At 43.2% G+C, this 18,496-nt stretch overlaps 1 protein-coding gene across 6 annotated transcripts in view; it reads right to left on the bottom strand.

The window, feature by feature from the left end:
* NAV2 (neuron navigator 2) overlaps positions 1 to 18,496 on the bottom strand; it is a 411,110-nt gene that overhangs the window by 54,033 nt on the left and 338,581 nt on the right. For 2 of the 6 annotated variants that reach the window (XM_017525904.2, XM_017525905.2), the window contains exons 14-20: positions 17,685 to 18,384; positions 14,189 to 14,656; positions 13,487 to 13,552; positions 12,062 to 12,106; positions 9,188 to 9,348; positions 7,473 to 7,661; positions 1,397 to 1,449 (exon numbers count right to left, since the gene is read on the bottom strand). In XM_017525904.2, coding sequence (XP_017381393.1) covers positions 1,397 to 1,449; positions 7,473 to 7,661; positions 9,188 to 9,348; positions 12,062 to 12,106; positions 13,487 to 13,552; positions 14,189 to 14,656; positions 17,685 to 18,384 — 1,682 coding nt within the window. Of the gene's footprint in view, positions 1 to 1,396; positions 1,450 to 4,633; positions 4,639 to 6,831; positions 6,926 to 7,472; positions 7,662 to 9,187; positions 9,349 to 12,061; positions 12,107 to 13,486; positions 13,553 to 14,188; positions 14,657 to 17,684; positions 18,385 to 18,496 lie in introns of all 6 variants that reach the window. The other 4 variants (XM_017525900.2, XM_017525901.2, XM_017525903.2 and 1 more) reach the window with 3 other exon arrangements.

The following is an 18,496-nucleotide window of genomic DNA, read 5'->3' as shown; positions in this document are numbered from 1 at the left end:
AGCTGAAGAAAAAAAAAAATTTAGAGTTGAAGGGGTGAGGTGAGTAGGCATAGAAGTAAGCGTTTCTAGGTCCTTCAAAACAGACCAAATCAGCAATCACTGAAATTTGTTTGCTCACTACAGGCCTAAGAAAGGCCCTGGTATCTTTAACTTGATTCTGAGCGGCCTCTTATTTTCCAGGAGCTATACACAGTGTATCCTGCTATATGTACCAGAAACCGGGCATTATCAAAACCTGAATTGTTAAAACATTTGTTTCCATGGGATTAAGGGCTAAAGAATTTCCAATTCACAATTAACAATAAGACTTTTTTTTTTAACATAGAAATTTCCAAATTACTGTTTTTAAAGTAAATAGTATACAGCTATGACCGGGCACAGTGGCTTACGCCTGTAATTGCAACACTTTGGGGGGGCGAGGTGGGCAGATCACTTGAGGTCACGAGTTTTGAGACCAGCCTGGTCAATGTGGTGAAACCCCAATTCTACTAAAAATGTGAAAAAAATTAGCTGGGAGTGGACTGTTAAAAAAAATTACTCAGGGGCTGAGGCAGGAGAATTGCTTGAACCCAGGAGGCAGAGGTTGTAGTAAGCCAAGATCGTGCCACTGTACTCCAGCCTGGGTGACAGAGCAAGAGTCTGATAAAATAATAAAATAAAATAAAATAAAATAAAATAAAATACAGTGAATAGTGTACAGCTATAAAAAGTAAGCACTACTGAACAAACCCAGTAGTACTGAAGATCCAAGTGTATTTGATTACATTTGGCTTTCATTCAATAAACCTCTCTTTGATGATAGCTAGCATTTAGGAGGGCTTGCTCTGAGCTGTGTGTACTATATTCATTGTTTTAGACGCATTTTCTCATTTCCTTCAAACCTACTTAAAAATATCTACTATGTGCTAGGTACTGTTCTAGGCACTGGTAATAAAAACAAAAATGTCCTTGTCTAGAAAGAGTTTCTATTATAGTGAAATGTAATCTTCATAACATTTAATCCTCATTACACCTCTATAAGGTAGGGACTGCTATTATTTCTACTTTACAGATAAAGAAACTAAGGCAGACAAAGGGTTAATAAATTGCTCAAGGCCTTTCTTCCCACCCCCCACCCCAGGTCATCAACAGGTGGCCAAGGCTTCTCACACATTCTAGCCAGCTATCACCTAAAGTACAATGCCACTTTAACAAGGCAGCCAGTTCTCGATTTGGGTGTTGGTATAATATAATTAATAGCTATTTGTGAATTTTAAATCTTGTTGCCTAATTAATTGATCCCCTTATAATGGAAATGCTTTCCCTAGGAGAAATGCATATATTTTATTCTTGACACATGTGATAAAGGAACCCCAGCTCTCATGATCACAGCCACACAGCATTGATTTATACTTACCGTAGAATAAATTGACGATGTGCTGGAAACCAAGGAGAGTGAGGATCCATGAACTAGTAAAAGAAAAAAAAAGGTGAATTGATAGATGGCTGTTATGGAACCAAAAAGGGGAGAAGGGAGGAGAAACTCAGCAACACAGGACACCCCAGGCTTGGAATGACTTAATCTCACCTTGGTTCAACCTTTTCTGGTTTGGCAATAGGTCAGTGACAAATAAGTAATAGTCTGCTAATGATGTCACTTTTCTATTACCACATTTTTCCTTCAACCTTCTGAATACTTTTTCTCTTGACTGTCAAAATAATATATGATACTGAACAAAAATTTTCAAGTACAGAGAAGTGTTAAGAAGCATATTCACTGTCACAACCTGCAGTGACTCACAATCTCATTGCCCGGAGGGAACCTGTTACTTTTCCAGCATATTTTGCTTTACTCTTTTCCAATGTATTCCTTTAGGGTTAGAACCGTGTTGCATATACACTTTTTTTTTTTACCCTGTTAGCATCTGTCAGTTGTATATGCAAAAAACTGAGCTGATTATTTTGAATCTAAGATGCTGTTGGCCACAGTTAAGTTCTTTCTAGATCACCATATAGCAGAATATTTGTTTAGAAAACATATCCATCCAAAGACAGATTTTTTATTTGATTTCTATAATGTCTACAAAGTGACGAGCAAGTGGTATCTTCTTTTATGTTTCAAACTGGTACATTTTGACTAGAACCAACTTGTATGTCCTTAGCACCTCTTCCAGTCCCCAGCCAGTGGAGACATTTTATTATTTGTTCTAATTTTACAGCATAGTCTTTTCTAGGACTTGGGTATTCTGGCTGCCTTCTTTTGTGGGAAGCAGGTTCTTTATTTTCTTGGTAACTTCTTGACAACTTGTTTGAAAAACAGAAATATTCCTATGTCAAGACCTCATAGAACTTTTGACTGGGCACAGCTTTCCTGGCCATGGGTGGAATGGCTCTACTCCCACACCGAGCTATGACCTGTAGTCTAAAGTGGGAGGCACGGGGGTAACTTCCACATGTAGTAAATGGCATTCATCTACCACCCACGAAGTGAACTCACCTTGGATTAGTAATCAGCAGAAGCTACATGCCAACAAGATAGCTGATAAGTACCTCAGCCTTAGGTTCCTGTCTGTCATCTTTCCAATAAATCTTCCCTGACCTCTCATTCCTCCCTTATATGTTCCTGTCACACTATGAATCCTGTACTGCTCTCCCAAGCTTGCCCTAGACAGTACTTTCTCTGCCCATGCAGTTCTCTTTGTTTAGGCTGCATCTAAATACTGTCTATCTAAAACAGTTCTGCTCAAATGACATCTTCTCCATGGAAGCTTTCCTCATCTCCCTGACTGCCACCTGGGGGGCTTCCTCCTCCCTCTGAACCCACGTAACTCTTGGCTTGCCATTCCAGGCCTCTTCTCTCAGCAGGTCCCTAATGCTCTAAGTTGTCCCTATATCATCAGGTACATCCACCCTCCTTAGCAATGCCCTGCATTCTAGATCTCTTCCACCACTTCTTCCTTCACTCATGACTAATTTGACTTCATGCCCATAAAAAATCAGGTTAAGGCGTTAATGGCCAATAATGGCTTTCAGTGTTAATATGTCCACAAATTAACAGAGGCCTTTAATGTCCCAACTTAGTGGCCTAATGTTCCACAGAGGTAAGTTAACTCAGCTTATGACACAGACATTAGTGGAGGAATTATGTTGGAGGCCAAGTTGGGTGAAGAGACATGGGTAACACATAGCCATGCACACTTGCATGACTGGCCTGCCAGAGACCAGCACATGGCTGCTATATGGCCTTTTTCTTTTTCTTTTCTATTTCTACATCTCACACACATAAACTTACTGACACGGTTTTAACAACAACTCAGTGCAAGCGTGGGGCCACAGGCAGAGAAGAACACATCTGGCAGGCTTAAGGTAGTGGTAATTGTTTTTCTCAATAATTAACTCCCCTCACTTTGTAAATAGCGATAGCAAGGCTGTATTCCAAACAGACAGATTCCTTGATTTTCAGAGTCAACCCAAAACTGAATGTGGCTTGCCTGAACCATTGCAGTTGGCCCTCCTTCAAGGGACTTGAGCCAAGTCAGAGCCTGGGTTATGCAGTGTGGTTATTTTTGGACAACAAAATGCCTATGGGAGTTACAAAGGCCAAACAGCTAAAGTAGGCTATGTAATTTTCCTCCCTATAGCTATACCTCCATATTTTTTTCAGCTACAAGGAACTGCAAAGAATATCTAGGCCATTTCTACCATTGAGAAATCTGAAACTCAGAGAGGTTAAATGACTTGCTAAGGTCACACAGCAATTCAAGAACAGGGTCTGCTGACTAGAATTCAGGAGATTGCTCTGCCTTTGAGTGATCTGTTTTGCTGGTTTCTGATTTGTTTGTTTGCTTGTTTTATTTTAAAGAGCCTTTTGGTGTCTTTTAGAATGGTGTCCTAGTTCCTTCATGCAATCTACACATGGGCACAAGCTAGGAATGTTCGAGAAGAAAGATGCTTTAGGAGGTGTGAAAACACTAGACAGAATAAAACAACTATGCATATTCCAGCCAGTGAAGCAATCAAGTTCCTCTGACCCTCATCACAGAGAATCTGCAAGTAACAATCCCAGACTAGGCAGGAGTTTCCACCCTTAATCAACAGCATAATACATTAACTCTCAGAGTGGTTAAGTGATGTAGCCACACACAGAACTAGTCAGGAGCAGAGAGAATATAGATCTAGGCATGATGATCTACTTCTCATTCCACAGTTGAGTACTGTGGAAAGAGTCAGGAAGAATGAAATGTAGTTCTGATGACTAATGCGCTGCCCTGCCTCTCCATCAGCAAAGGAAGCATTGATAAAAGATCAGAGCTTGCCTAAGACAGGTTTAAAAAAAAAAAAAAAAAAACAGCTGAGTCACATATCAAGGCAGGATTGAGTAGAAAGAAAGAGGGACTGGAATCAAGAGGCTTAAGACATCATTGTGGCTGCATAAAGGCATCAAGTCATGGCACCAAGAAAAAAAAAAAAAAGAAAAAAGTCATCAAGTCACTTTTGCCGAAATTTTGCCATTAAAAAAAAAAATGAGGATGATAATGGCCCTTGGGGAGAAGGCCATAATGTGACAATTATAACAATAGCTACCATTGAGTGAGCACTTACAGTGCTCCCCTTTCAAAGTTACTTGTTAAATGCTTTCCAAGATTTATCCCACCTAATCTTCACTTCAATTTTCCAAAGCAGGTACAATTATTTTCCACATTTTAGTGAATAGGAAACAGGTTGAGCAGGTCAAGTCCTTTCTCAGAGTCACATTGCTAACAGTAGGGGTGTCAGGATGTGAACCACTACTGCAACTCAGAGGCTGGAAGCACAAGGAAGCTGCAATACAAGCTTTCTTGGTTAATAAGCTTCTCTGCTCCTGGGGATTCCATATAAACTGATAGGGTGGAGGGTTTCTGTGCTTTTCATTGCATTAGCTCTCAGTGATGATTGGTGAAGTCACAGGATTTTTTTTTTTCTCTAGAATCCATTTTAAAAATGCCTCAAGCATCTCCTTAAATGTATGCTATTAAAGTTGACTTTAAGATTGCATAATGCATCTGATAGAAATTAATTTACCTGAAACACTTTTGAAAGGCTGTATCTGGGCCATGCCTGTATGTAATCTACATATTTATGATACCTAAAACTCCTTCAAAGTGGAAAGTACTAATTAAATTGCACGAAAACCTCACACAAATACCTGTGCTACTTCTTCCTAAATTTCTATTCTGCTTTGTGGTATATAATGCATCTAACTGATTATTGCAAGGAGGTTCTGTTTGGTCCAAACATAAAATGTCAATTTTCTTCCAACTGCTCCTGCAAATACTGGGAGTTAATAAATTCAAAAGAAAAAGGAATTTCACCAAAATGAATTAAAAAGCTTTAATTGTGTTATTAAATTACACAAGCCCTATTTTGTTTTTGAATGTAATACTCTAAGAAGAAATAAAATCAATTTGATGCCATATTTTCCAAAAGATGAGAATGTTATGTATTCACAGTGTATTGACAGCAGTCCCTACCCATTCCCCTAAGGTGTGACTTTTACCTCTGTGCTTCAGTTCCACATCACCATGAATCATTAGGTTTACAAAAGTCTAGACACTGCTTGTGGGCAAGCACTTTGTATCAATGTCATTTGACATCCCAGATATTCCATAGTTGTGCTGCCTGCCAGCTTGATTCCAGATGGAATAAATAAAAGCTCTCTGATGACGATACTGTAATGGTCCTGGACCTTTATGAGGCGAAGTGTGCTTGTTTGGACAAGTTTCAGTACTGAATGTGGTTCACTCAGGAACACACATGACAGAGAAGATGAATACAGTTAGGGACACACTCCATATGCAAATCCTTCCCAGGGAGGTTGGAAAATGCTCCGTGGCGATACTTGCCCAGTACACTGATGAGAAAGAAGTTCAAGACGAACCATCTCTTCCTTCACCTTAGGCTCACAGGATATTCTCTACTATCACTGCTCTGAGCGGTTACAGCATTAATTTCTAGCTCTTAAATTTCACAAGTGCCCCTCAGTGACTCAGGCTTCTCCCCTCCTTAATCCTCCGTTCCCAGCAGCTTCCCATATATGGATTTACAGACTTATGCCTGTTCACCGAATGTCACTGGATGCAAATGATACATAAATCTGGGTGAAAAGCATTAAGTTGCCAAGAAGATAAACCAAGGGCAATTGTTCTGTAAATAAATTCTTTAAAATTTCTGTTAAAAAGAACATTAGGCAAAAGCAGAATCTTATGTCTTATTTTGACTTGAAACTTCCTAGACAATCACAAGTTTGTTTGTTCTTTCATGTTGAGAGGATGCCGGCCGTATTTCCCTACTCACATGCGGACTGGAAAGCACCTATAACTCGCCCTCCACATTCAGTTTTGTCAATAGTAATAAAGGGACAACTAGCTGTACAGTCCTCAGCCTGGGCTCCATTTGCTCCAAGATTCCCTATTCTCTGGCTGGGGACTTTGAGCTGCTAGGAAGGCAATGCTGAAGCTGTATTTTTACAGCTATGTTATTGTAGCTTTATGGCTGTGTTATTACAGGCCATGATATGTAATAACATTATTGTGTTAACATTTATATGTATTATCTCATTTAATTCTCATAATTCCATGAGCTGAATACTATTATTACTCCTGTTTTATCCGTGAAAAAACAGAGGCACAGAGATGTGAAGCAACTTGCCCAAAATCATACACCTAAAAAGCAGTGGAGCTGGATTTTAAACTCTGCTAGCCTGACTCCATATTCTTAATCACTGGTTGATGAGTATTGCCTCCAATGTCTTAACAGCCCCATCTTCATGGGGTAGGGGTCCTCCACAGAATTTTGACTGCTTACTTTCCTAACTTATACCTTGGGTGATGGAACAAAGGGAGAGAGAAATGAAGTGAGCTATGAAGGCGGCTGACAAAGTTGTCTACAGAACTTTTCTCCCATGATTCTGATTAAAATGAACAAAACATAAAAATCCAACCCCAGATATTCACAGTTAGCAACCAAAGAAAGAAAAGGGCATACCTGAACATAATGAACTTAAAAAGCCAGTACTTGAGAAAAGAGATGAAAAATTCTGGAGCAGAGCAGAGGGGCATGGCTGCCCGGCCCACAGAGCTACATGGGTATGTCAGCACAGGGAAATGAACTCTCCAGAAGTTCTCCCTGCCAAGATGATGAGCCAGTGGCTGAACCTCGAGGTGGAGATGCATGCCAAGAAGCTGTGGCCCAAGTCCAGGAGGGAGAAGCCTAAAGCGGAACTCAGTCAGCTCTACGGTTCACCAATGTTTTTTAAGCAGCCTCCTCCTTAAAGGCCTGGAAGGTTAACAAACGGTCAGGCCAGACTTTACTCTTCAGATCCCCTTCCCTGACCCCCAGAGTAGGTGGGAGAGGTGGGAGCATTTACAGGTGGGCTCTCAGGTTAGCAAAGTGAACTTAGCATAGAGGACCCTACACTGAGTAACCTGGGAGATGGTTTAAGTTTCCTTCCTTACCTTCTTCAAACCCATCCCGGAATGAGCCTGAACGGCTCATAGTTCTGCTCTTCTCATCCAGAGACATGGAGCTGTTCCGGAAGCGGCTGTCAGTGTATGGATCATACTGCCCATCGGCATTGGAGAGGCTGTGGGTCCTCAGCATGGTCGGGTTGGACAAGCTCATCTGGGTGACAGTAGTGGGACTCGCTAGAATAAAAGGAACAGAATCAAAAGCTTGGACATTCATGTCTCTGTTCAAATCCTGGTTGGGGACAAAGAGAAGATTGCTTATTGTTAGCCATACATGTTCCTGCCAATTCTTCTCCCATCTGCTTTCTAAAAGGTAGTCGCATCAGCACTTGAGTTACACACTGGGAGCTAAAAATAAGAGTGGAAAGGCAGGTCAGCTCCAAAGCAAGGCTCTGGGCCTCAGCTTTCCCACTTGGCACGTTTAGACAGGCCAGTGTCACCTTCCAGGCATGAGCTAATTACTCCCCAGGCTCATCTGGAATGATTTTCTCTAAAGCCAAAAGCCCAAAATAGTCCAACCAGGCTTTTGATCAGATGGGAAGCATTTGTACATGACAAGAATCTCTTGCCTCAAAGAGTTATGGCTGGGAAAGAACAATATGAACACAGGTCTCATTGCCTCAGATGGGGTACATTTAATGTTGTATAAAGGTTTCAATACAAAGGAGGCACATTTGTCTCAGCCAAAACTAGCTTTCTTATGAAAATCCTGTCCATTTGAGTAATGTGCAGTATTTTCAGAGGTACTCATTTAGTCCATCAGAAATGAAGAGTTAAACCTCACTTGCTTACAAGCCACCTCTATCCTTAAATACTTTGAATTTGTTATTCACTATATTCAGAAAAGGCTGCCTCCCTAAAGAGTGAGATGAGATTAGAAAAGATTTCTCATCCTCTATCAGTCCTTCAAGGCTCAGCTCCTACCCTGCCACCTTCATGGTAACCTCTGTCAATAACTCCAGCCAGCACTAACTTTTCCTTTTTCTAAAGGTGTCTAACGCTTGCTATCTAATTATATTCAGCTTTTACATGGTTTCATATAAGGCTTTGGATTGCTGTCTTTTGCCCTGTTATACAGGTGTGCATTGACATGTTTGTCTTTCTGAAAAAGAATCCATTGACATGTCAGCAGGGACTGTGTCACAAATTCTTTTCCTTTCCCCGCTGTGCCAGTCAAAGCATTATGTCAGAAGTAGGCATTGTTAAGAACACCTATTCAATCAAAACTTAACTTTTATTTCCAGCTTAATAAAGCAATGAGGATAACCCAACATGGGATATGCGTAAAATCTACTTCTTCAGAGGTCTTAGAAATAGAATGCATTCTTTTTAAGAATGGGATAACATGTACTTTGCCATAGCCCTACCTGTATCAACCACATGAAGGAAATCATTGATTAGAGTGTCAAAAACTTTACTATTTTCTCTATTTCTTTAGCTATCTATCTCCTATAATCAAACTATATTGCTGAGGGCTGACCAGACACTGAGAGTGATGTGACTATATGTCTATTTCAAAATATAAGATAACTCAAGTGATGATTACACCAAAATCTCAGAAATCACCATGAAAGAACTTATCCATGTAATCAAAAACCACCTGTTCCCCAAAACCTATTGAAGTAAGAACATATTTTACATATATAAGATAACCACTGCCCTATGGAGCTGATCAACAAGGCTAATGACAAGTGGCTACTCACCAAGCTGGGAAAAGTTGAATCTTGTTCCAGAGGGAGAAGTCACGCTGGAGCCAGAGGAAAAGGGGGAATTGGCAGCGGTGTCCTGCAGGCCTCCTGCAGAGTGGGACCGTAACCATTCTTTTGCATCTTCTTGCGTGCGAAGCTGAGAGGTGGGAGTATACCTGGACAGACAGAAATCAAGCTAGAATTAACTACGAACAACGCTTATTAAAATGAACTCTGTGGAGCTGATGATAAATACATAAAAAGAAAACATATATCTAAAGATGATTTTTTAAAAATCAGATCACTACACACCCCAAAACTTATGAAGTTTCTCAAAACCTTTTTTCTATTTGGCTGTGTTTGGGGAAAATGACAATTCCTTTCAGTTTGGAGGGAACACATAAAGGGAAGAAGATCAGTAAATGCTCAGAAAAGCCGTCACTGGGCGTATCTGTAACATGTTGCTTCATGACAGTGTCATGTCAAAGCCCCCACCTTGACAGGACTGAAGCAACAAAATGAGCTGCTGTTAGAGCTTTGAGGGAGTTTTAATTAGACAGCTCATGGCATCTGCCATTCTTAGCACAAATAAATGATCATGAATCACAGCACATGAAAAAGCAGACATACAAAGCAAGGTCTGAGGACACTGATGCAGTCGTTGCTGTAATTGAGCATAAACAAATCTTCATAAAAGGAACCCCAAATCATTGGGTTTCATAGGAGAGGGTCTTTAGAAGTTATGTGGTCCACCTCCTCATTTATTCTGAAATGCATATGGTGATGATTTACTGAACGTCTGCAATGTGCTGGGTGCCTTCATGCGCATTATCTCACCAAAGCCTCAGACCTACTCAGCAATGCAGATGCCATTATCTGCATTTTACATTCAGGGAAGGTAAGGACCTTGCTGGGAGTCAAAGAGTTGAGATTTCAATCCATGTTTGATTTTAAAATGCATGCTCTTTTCATTATGCCCATAAGTAGCATCTGAAATTTCTTTTCCTATTCTTTTCTTTTCTTTTTTTTTTTTGAGATGGAGTCTCACTCTATTGCCCAGGCTGGAGTGAGGTGGCCCGATCTTGGCTCACTGCAACCTCCACCTCCTGGGTTCAAGTGATTCTCCCACCTCAGCCCCCGAAGAAGCTGGGACTATAGGCGTGTCAGCTAATTTTTTGTATTTTTAGTAGAGAGAGGGTTTCACCATGTTGGCCAGGCAGGTTTCAATCTCCTGATCTCAAGTGATCTGCCCATCTCAAGTGACCTTCCGAAGTGCTGGGATTACAGGCATGAGCTACCACACCCAGCCTGCATCTGAAATTTCAAGTGCCAAGTGGCCAGGGTACCCTTGGACTTACGTATTATGAAGTGACTACTGATTATGTACATAGAGGGATTCCTTGAGCTTAGGGGAAGATGCCGTCGGTGTGTTAGTACTGGATGCTCATGTGTATGGAGTGGCTGAGCTAGACAGGAGGAGTCAGAGGGAGCACAGAAATGCTTCTTCCTTAATGTTTTTACTATATCTGACAGATATGCAACTTTCTAGGACACATCAATTGCCTGACAATAGCCTGTCATATATCTCTATTCTGAATTTTTAAAAAACCGATGCTACATAATTTTGATAGGCCAGATGTGCCGCAGAAGTATATGCGCCATTTCAAAATGTTAACATTTGGAGCTTAGCTTCCTCTCAGGGCACCAGTGGGGCATCAAAATCAGACTCACAGTGAGAGTGGACACGATTTAAGCACCTGGCATGGCTGTTGACAAGCAGCTCACAGGCACGACTGAAGCTGGTAAGCACAAAAGGCCTTGCCAAGGCCCCCTCTAAGGCCAGGCTGCTCAACTCCCTCCTGTAGGACAACTTCTGGGAGATTCTAATACTTTCTTAGATTCTTGTAATTGGCTTTACTCAGGCTCCCATTGAAAGGAAGCATTGATACCTACCTCACATTACTGTTCAAAATGCTCTCAGTCTTAAGAGCTGCAGGTTATGAACTACAGACACACATGACAGCAATGAAACATTTCATTCCAAGTTCCATTTTATGCGAAAGCACTTAATGCTTAGTGCAGGGTGAAGCTGATGCCACAAAGCACGTGGTGTTTAGAAAGCAGGAGAAATGACAGCTGCAACCATCAGACAGCAAGATCATGGGGGCGGCGTTAGCAAACTGAAGCTTCTCTGATTGGCAAAGTGATGTAGATGGTGTGAGCAATGCTGACTTATAGCATCTTGTTTTGCCAGGACTAGCACCAAAAATGAACTGGAGCCACCACTTACTAGGAGTGGAAGACAGTCCTTCCTGGGAGTCTTTTATTATCCACCAAAAAATGATCACACCCATGTCTTGTTGGGCATTGAAAGTAAACCAATTTTCCATTAGAATATATAGACAAGTGCAAAGTATCTGTCTAGCTATTTTGTACTGGCAGAGAAGTTAAATATTTTCAAATCTGGGGAAAATATTCCTCTCCTGTGCTCTTGTCCTAGCTTACAAATCAGTATGCTATAAGTCATGTCCTTTCTCTTAGAAAACAGCCATGTAAACAGAATGGTCACGGTGAAGTGCTCAGAGATTCAACCCACTGGTCCCAGAAGTAGCAGTGACTGCTCCTTGGGCTTGCCCAGGGATGTTTTTCATGAGATGGTTTTACCACATGAAGCCTGAAAAAGCACAGCCCCTGCTCAAGCAAATAAGCAGACAAATGGAGAGTGAGAACGACAGGGTGCAAGAGGAGCCATCATCCAAGAGGTCCTGCTGTGGTGGTCAAAGCGGGGACCCCAGTCCAGCCCAAACCCCCACCAGCCATGAAGGAGCCACACAGCCAAGCTCCAAAGCCACAACAGATGGCACAGATGCAAGGAGGAAACACAGATACCTGAGTCCTTTCTTAGGCAAAGTGTTCCTATCAAGGTGCGGGTCACTGTAGGAAAGTTAAAACAAAAATAAGAACTTCAGAGCAGCACAGGAAGGCAGGAAGAGGGAGAGCTAGGGAGGGGGCTGCAGGGCCCTGGAGAAAGAGGCACACATCACCAGGAAGTGCCTTATCCAGCTAGGCATGCAATGCAACACATCCACATCCACGGAAAACAAAAGAAACCCAATCCTCAGCCAGAGCTGACACCAGCGCATACTTTACCCCAGGTCACCAGGAGGCCTGAGTCCCTTAACCCCAATTGTTCTTCCTTTTCCACAGATTCAAAGCAAAACTCAGGGGTTGCCCCACCTCAAAGCAGAGGTCCCGTGCCTTCTGCTGCCCAGGGGCCCTCTCTGCACCAACACAGCTTCTCAGAGAGAAGGATGCCCGCTTCTCTGCACCCCTAACTCTGGCCCGCCCCCTAAATCCCACTAGCAATGACTTCAAGTGGGAGAAGGGACTTGTTGGAGGTTTCAAGAGGCCAGCAGTCTGCATATTTGGAATTCATCTGTAACGAAGTGAATTCCAGGTCCCTCTCAATTTCTGCGGCTCAGGCATAGCTAGGAGCTGAGTCCTGGGTGGGGCATGTTACAACTTGCTGGCTGATAAAGTCAAAGCATTTGGATTTCCAAAGACCAACGGTTTAAAGGCTTGGTTTGTGGGCTGACAAAAACAAAGTTTTCTCTGTTGGTGGGGTGAAGGCTTTTTTTTTCTTCTTCTGGCAGGAGACAACATTGCCTGTTATGTTTGGCCAAGTCATCGCTCCCCCACAAATTTAAGGTCAGTATCCATCTTGAGGCCCACCCACAGCTGGGGGCAAAGACAAGCATGTACATTCGTAAAGTCTTAACACTCTACATATTCTTTTTCATTATCATCGCAGGAGATAGGCACACAGAACACAACAGTCTGCAAGACATAATGAGCCAAACTGCAGCAAAGGATTTTGAAAGGGAGAAGAGGCAGCTGCTTGGGGAGGGGTAGACAAAGGTGAGGGCCAAGCTGCACAGTGGGTGGCAGGTCATTTCTGGGCTTGGGGATGGGGTGGCGAAAGGAATGGGAAGGGAGCTCAAAAGCAGGAACATGCCACCGGAGGCCACAAGAGATGCAAGCGAGAGCTCCGGCTGCCCCAGATTAAGCATCAGGGTTTGAGGTCGGCTTCCCAAAATGGGAATGAAGGGGCCAGCCCAACTCCATCTCTCCCTGGGTGTTAGCAGACAGAGGAACAGACTCTCACTGGCATGTCCATGTGTCACGGAGTACACTAGAGCCACAAACACAAGCAGGAGCCTTAGGCCAACAGCCTCGCACAAGACATCTGGCTTGACAACGAATGGGCAGAAGAACCTAGAGGCTCGGTGGGTCCCCGGCCTGCAATGTCATTACCTGTCCTGTTTCCTGGGCAGAGTACTTCTGCAGAACTTAGGGCTAGCAGCAGGGGAAGAGAGAGGGCTAGAAGTCCAGGCAGGTAGAAAACAAGAGAAGGAACATTAGCTTGGAAGAAAGGAGAGGTGCTGTTATATACATTTTTCTCATTCCCCATGCTGATCCTTGCTTTCTTCCCTAGGTGCAGAAACTGGACACCTTTATCCCTGCTGTAGTGAAATCCGGGGCTCTGAAAACACTTTTAACTTCTTGATTTCCTATCAATATGGGAGAAGGGTGTTTGCCACGATGACAACACATCTACCCAGCCGTCTAAAGAACATCCTACTACACACTCCATGGCTGTACCCAGTCACCTACCCTGCTTGCACAATTACAAGGGGAGGGAAAAGAAGGTGTTGATGAACAAACAGGATAAAACTGAAGGATTTCAAAGGCTGAATGCCATTTCAAATGGTAGCATAAACCTGCCCCCAAGAGACTGAGCAGCTCCAAGCACCAAGAATAAACAGAGGAAAAGATAACAGGAAGCAGAGCCAAGCTTGATCCCATCCCAAACTGGCTGCCTCGTGAAAGACAGCAGTAATTAGAGAGAGACATCTCACAGGCAAAGGCTGTTCGACATTTGGGACTCCTAAGCTAATCTTTTTATTTTTGGAAGGGTGACTTTCTGAGAAAGGCAGCCAGAGGCACAGCACCAACCTTTCTGACAGTGTGGTCTTCACACTGTTTGTTCTGACAAAGGGAGTCAGGGAGTCGTCCTTGGAGGAGGCGATGAGGCCAATGGAAGAATTGTGGCTGGGGCCCCCTCCACTGCTGAGGGAGATGTCGATGGACTCACAGCTGGTGTGGAGGCTGCTGACAGACTGGAAGCCCAGGCCATCCTTGCTAACTGCGGAGGAGCTGCTGGCGTTGGTGCCCCAGGTGAGGCTGTTGGAAGGGCCCGAGTGGGCTGAGCTGGGGCTGGAGGCTAGTGGAGACTGGTTGAGGTCCACATTCTTGCTGTAGAGAGGACTGCTGCTCCCACTGCTCAGGACGCCACTGCCTGACGGGGAGTCTAGATTACCTTGCTGAGTCATGGTGGCATGAGGATTGGAGATGACCACCGAAGTTTTCATGTTTTCAGCTGTGGCGATGGGCACTTGCTTGGCAGGCTTCCCACCAAAGAGTCTGTGAAGAGACAAACGGTTGTGTAGGTTGAACACCCAGTGCCAAGAGGCACCAGACTGTTAAAGAAGGGAAGGGCAGAGGAGTTGGTGAGAATTCTTGCGGCAGGAAGCACAGCCATTCCTGCTGAAATGGCTAAAGGTACTTCAGGGGAAGGTCGGCCATAAAGTGGGCCTGGACACTAGTGTATCAGATAGCCGTCTTCAAGTTCTAAGCTGCAGTGAAGATTCTTACTCTATCTGAGCTAAAGACCCATGAGTAATAATTTTCTAAAGGCCTATCCACGTTACACTGGGCCAAGATCTTACTTCCCTTTTTTTTTTTCAATAAACAGATTAACTAGAAAATTGCCCTGGCCCAGGAAACATCCAGAGGGAAGATAGTTGTCTTCATCGTCTTGGTCTCCATGACCCTAGGCATAAAGCAGGCACACAGTTTATGACAGCTTAACTCTTTTTTTCTTTTTTTGAGACAGAGTCTTCACTCTGTTGCCCAGGCTTGAGTGCAATGGCATACTCTTGGCTCACCGCAATCTCCGCCTCCCGGGTTCAAGTGATTCCTCTGCTTCAGCCTCACTAGTAGCTGGGATTACAGGTGCGTAGTACCACGCCCAGCTACTTTTTGTATTTTTAGTAGAGACAGGGTTTCACCATGTTGGTCAGGCTGGTCTCGAACTCCTGACCTTGTGATCTGCCCACCTCAGGACAGCTCAACTCTAAGGGATTTGGTTTCTTGACCTCTGAGCACAACACACAGAATCAAGAGCATCAGTCTAGATCTGGAGGGGGCCTGGGAAAAATACCTTCAGAGATGTCTCCACAATAGAAAGCGTAACTTGAAAGATGTAGCTTTTGAAGCCAGAGCGCTTACTTATCCAATGACATACATGGAAATCTTTCTGGGTTCACAAGACATCAGACCAGATACACTGGGTGTGAACTGTGTCTCTGTGACAGACACACAGAAATGCCATTCTATGACATCTCCCCTGATCGTGGCCAAAAATGTGCCATCAGACTACTGTGAATGACATAAACGCCCTCTCTTCCACTGGCAGAGAACTCTCTGAAAGAATGTTAAAATTATCTTAAATTCAGATAATTGTCCACATTCTAGTAATGCAAAGGCTTTACTACACTCATTAAAACCCGCATGGAGTAAATATCTCAGTGACAACACTACTATGTATTCTGCCATGCACATTGCTTTGGTGCTCACAGTGGTGAGAGTTTGATCTCTCTGTCCTCTCCAAACAGTCCTATAAATTATCTCAAGTATTGTAAAGACAATCAATCAATCAATCCTTACTACAGTGTGTGGTAGCAGAAGGGAAACACTTTGTGACTGGTGACAACCAGGGAATGAAAGCTCCTAATGTAGAATCTTGGCTTTAGAATACTTATATACTTCCAGTGATGACAAAGACCTCGTTACTTCAAAGGGTGCCTTGCTCCATTGCCAAGCACTTTCAATTATTAGAAAACCCAAATCTCATCCACGTTTTTTTTCCTGACTTTTGGATATTGCTCCTCATCCTACTATGCATGACTATATAGAAAAGTCTAATCTTTTGTCTATTAGTCCTTTCAATCATTTGAAGAGCATTATCTATCACATTTCACCTAAGATTTTTCTCTAATACACATCAAGAGAACTGAGAACACCTTAACGATTTAGGAAAAAATGTAATTTACCAGGAATTGGCTGAAGGTCTTCAATGCAGAGCCCCAGGAGCTGCATGCATTTTCAAGCATTCTATTACACTAGCCTCAGGGTCTAGTAAAATGCCTTTGTAGTTAGTAAAGGAAATCTATAATACCAAAGAGTGAATATTACATATAATACTTGAGGCAAGAAACAGAAAATTTTCATTTACAAGGCAATCTGTTAAAACAACAAAGAGCAGCCCAATAGACTTACCCCGGGAAAAAAAAATCATTACTGAAATTCTAATAATCAAGTCTAGACAAAGAACAGTGAAGTGATTCATTATACCTTTCATGTGGAATGCTTCTTCTGAAGTCTTTTCACACATTCCTGTTCATCCCCAAATATGTATGTGTGCATATAATTTTTATTTTCTCACTGCTTGATTTTCTTTCCTTGGGACTTTTTCTTACAATAAGAAATTTCCTGGGAAGGTAGGATGGACTGTAACCCATGTAGTTGTAGTTTGAGGATGGTCCAGTGTATATTATAATAAGGTAAAAAAAGGCAAAAGTTGAATAAATTTATTAAAACAAGTGAGTAATTTTTTTACATCTAGAGCTTCCACCCAGTGTGAAAAAGTGGGGAAATGATGTCTATTTAAGGTAATAGGAAATCAATTTATCTTTTTCAGAAATATTTCTTCTTTAAGAGGTCTGTGTGTGCGTGCGTGCGCGCGCGTGTGTGTGTGTGTGTGTGTGTGTGTGTGTTAGGGAGGGGGAAGTTGAAATTTCAGACTGACTTGGAATTCTGTAGTAATATAAAAGCATATGTGGGGACCCTGGGCTTTGTGAGTAGAGGAAGAAGCTGGTCAAGATCACTCACTGCCTGCCATAATGAGGAAGCTTAGCTGCAGAATTATTAACACAGGAAAAAAACTTATCTGCCCCCCTGAGCTACCCACCCAGGTCTAAGGGTGTATCAAGACCTCATCCTGGATGGTAGCTAACGTCTACTGAGTGTGTACTACAAGAGGACATGACTACAAAGATGCATCTTTACAAAAACTTTGACAAAAAAGTATCATCATCCCCATTTTACAGGTGAGGAAACTAAGGGATAATTGTTAAGAAAGGTTATATGCCAGCTAATTAAAATGGAGCCAAGATTTGATTCCAAGATCACTGATTCCAGAGGCCTAGGTTTTTGGTCCCAACATGGGAAAATAGTCAACTGCAAAACTGCCAGCAGGATCTGACCAAACGGCTTTATTGGAGGACTGAAGTGCAGAAAAACAGAGGGTGCTTCAACTAAGAAACAGGAAATTACTAAATCCGCTCCCTGTATTCTGGTTCTGTTCAGCATCATTGACATACTCACTCACCTGCGGAGTGTGGGAGAGGCCACATCTGGGTACTTGGCTCCAGGCTGGAGAGTGGCCTGAGCTGGACTGGACATAGGCTGGGCTGCTGGGTTCACTTTCACCGAGTTACAGGAAGCCACGCTCTCGTTGTCTGATGATATGCCTTTCTCCTTATCTGTCTGGTTGATCAGGCCTGGTAGAGAGCTGCCTAGGGCTGTTTTGGAAGGCTCCCTCAGTTTGGGCACTGGCAGGCCTGCAGACTTGCTGCTGATGTTGGAATCTATGCTGCTGGTGCTAGACCTGTTCCCAGCCCCATTCCGGCTGTTGGACTTACTGGGCCTTGGCAAACTCCGGTACTGAAGGTTTGTCCGGGAGCTGAGGGACAGATACCCGTCGTCCTGATTCTGAACCCCGTCCATGCTTGACTTCCGACCAGCAGACCTACTGACGAGTGCTGACGACTTTGGGATTTTGCCCAGTGTGGCTGACCTGCTGGTAACAGTGGCCCCGCTGGCTGTGATCATAGCCAGACCGGCGGAACCACTCTGCTTCTTGAACCCAAAGCTGTTGGCATTGGCAGTGGGTGTCCTAGAGCTGCTGGGGAGGGGCTTTTTGGACTCATCACCACTGCTCCGGCCTGCATCTGATGGGGAGCGCTTCACCTGGGAGGCTTTTGGAGAAAGCCTTCCTTTCTCAGACACCTTTGCATCATCTGTTTTTCCTAAGAGAGAGATCAGCAAGATTAGCCTGCAATCCAAGAGCCCAGCTCATCCATCTCATCTGTTTAAGATGCTCCCCCTCCTCTGAAGAGCTGGTTCACTTTTCCCTTGGGG

Source organism: Cebus imitator, unplaced genomic scaffold, assembly GCF_001604975.1.
Source record: "Cebus imitator isolate Cc_AM_T3 unplaced genomic scaffold, Cebus_imitator-1.0 Scaffold39, whole genome shotgun sequence".
NCBI lineage: Eukaryota > Metazoa > Chordata > Mammalia > Primates > Cebidae > Cebus > Cebus imitator.
Note: the sequence above shows the minus strand (reverse complement) of the source record. Positions and strands in the feature narration are given on the sequence as shown.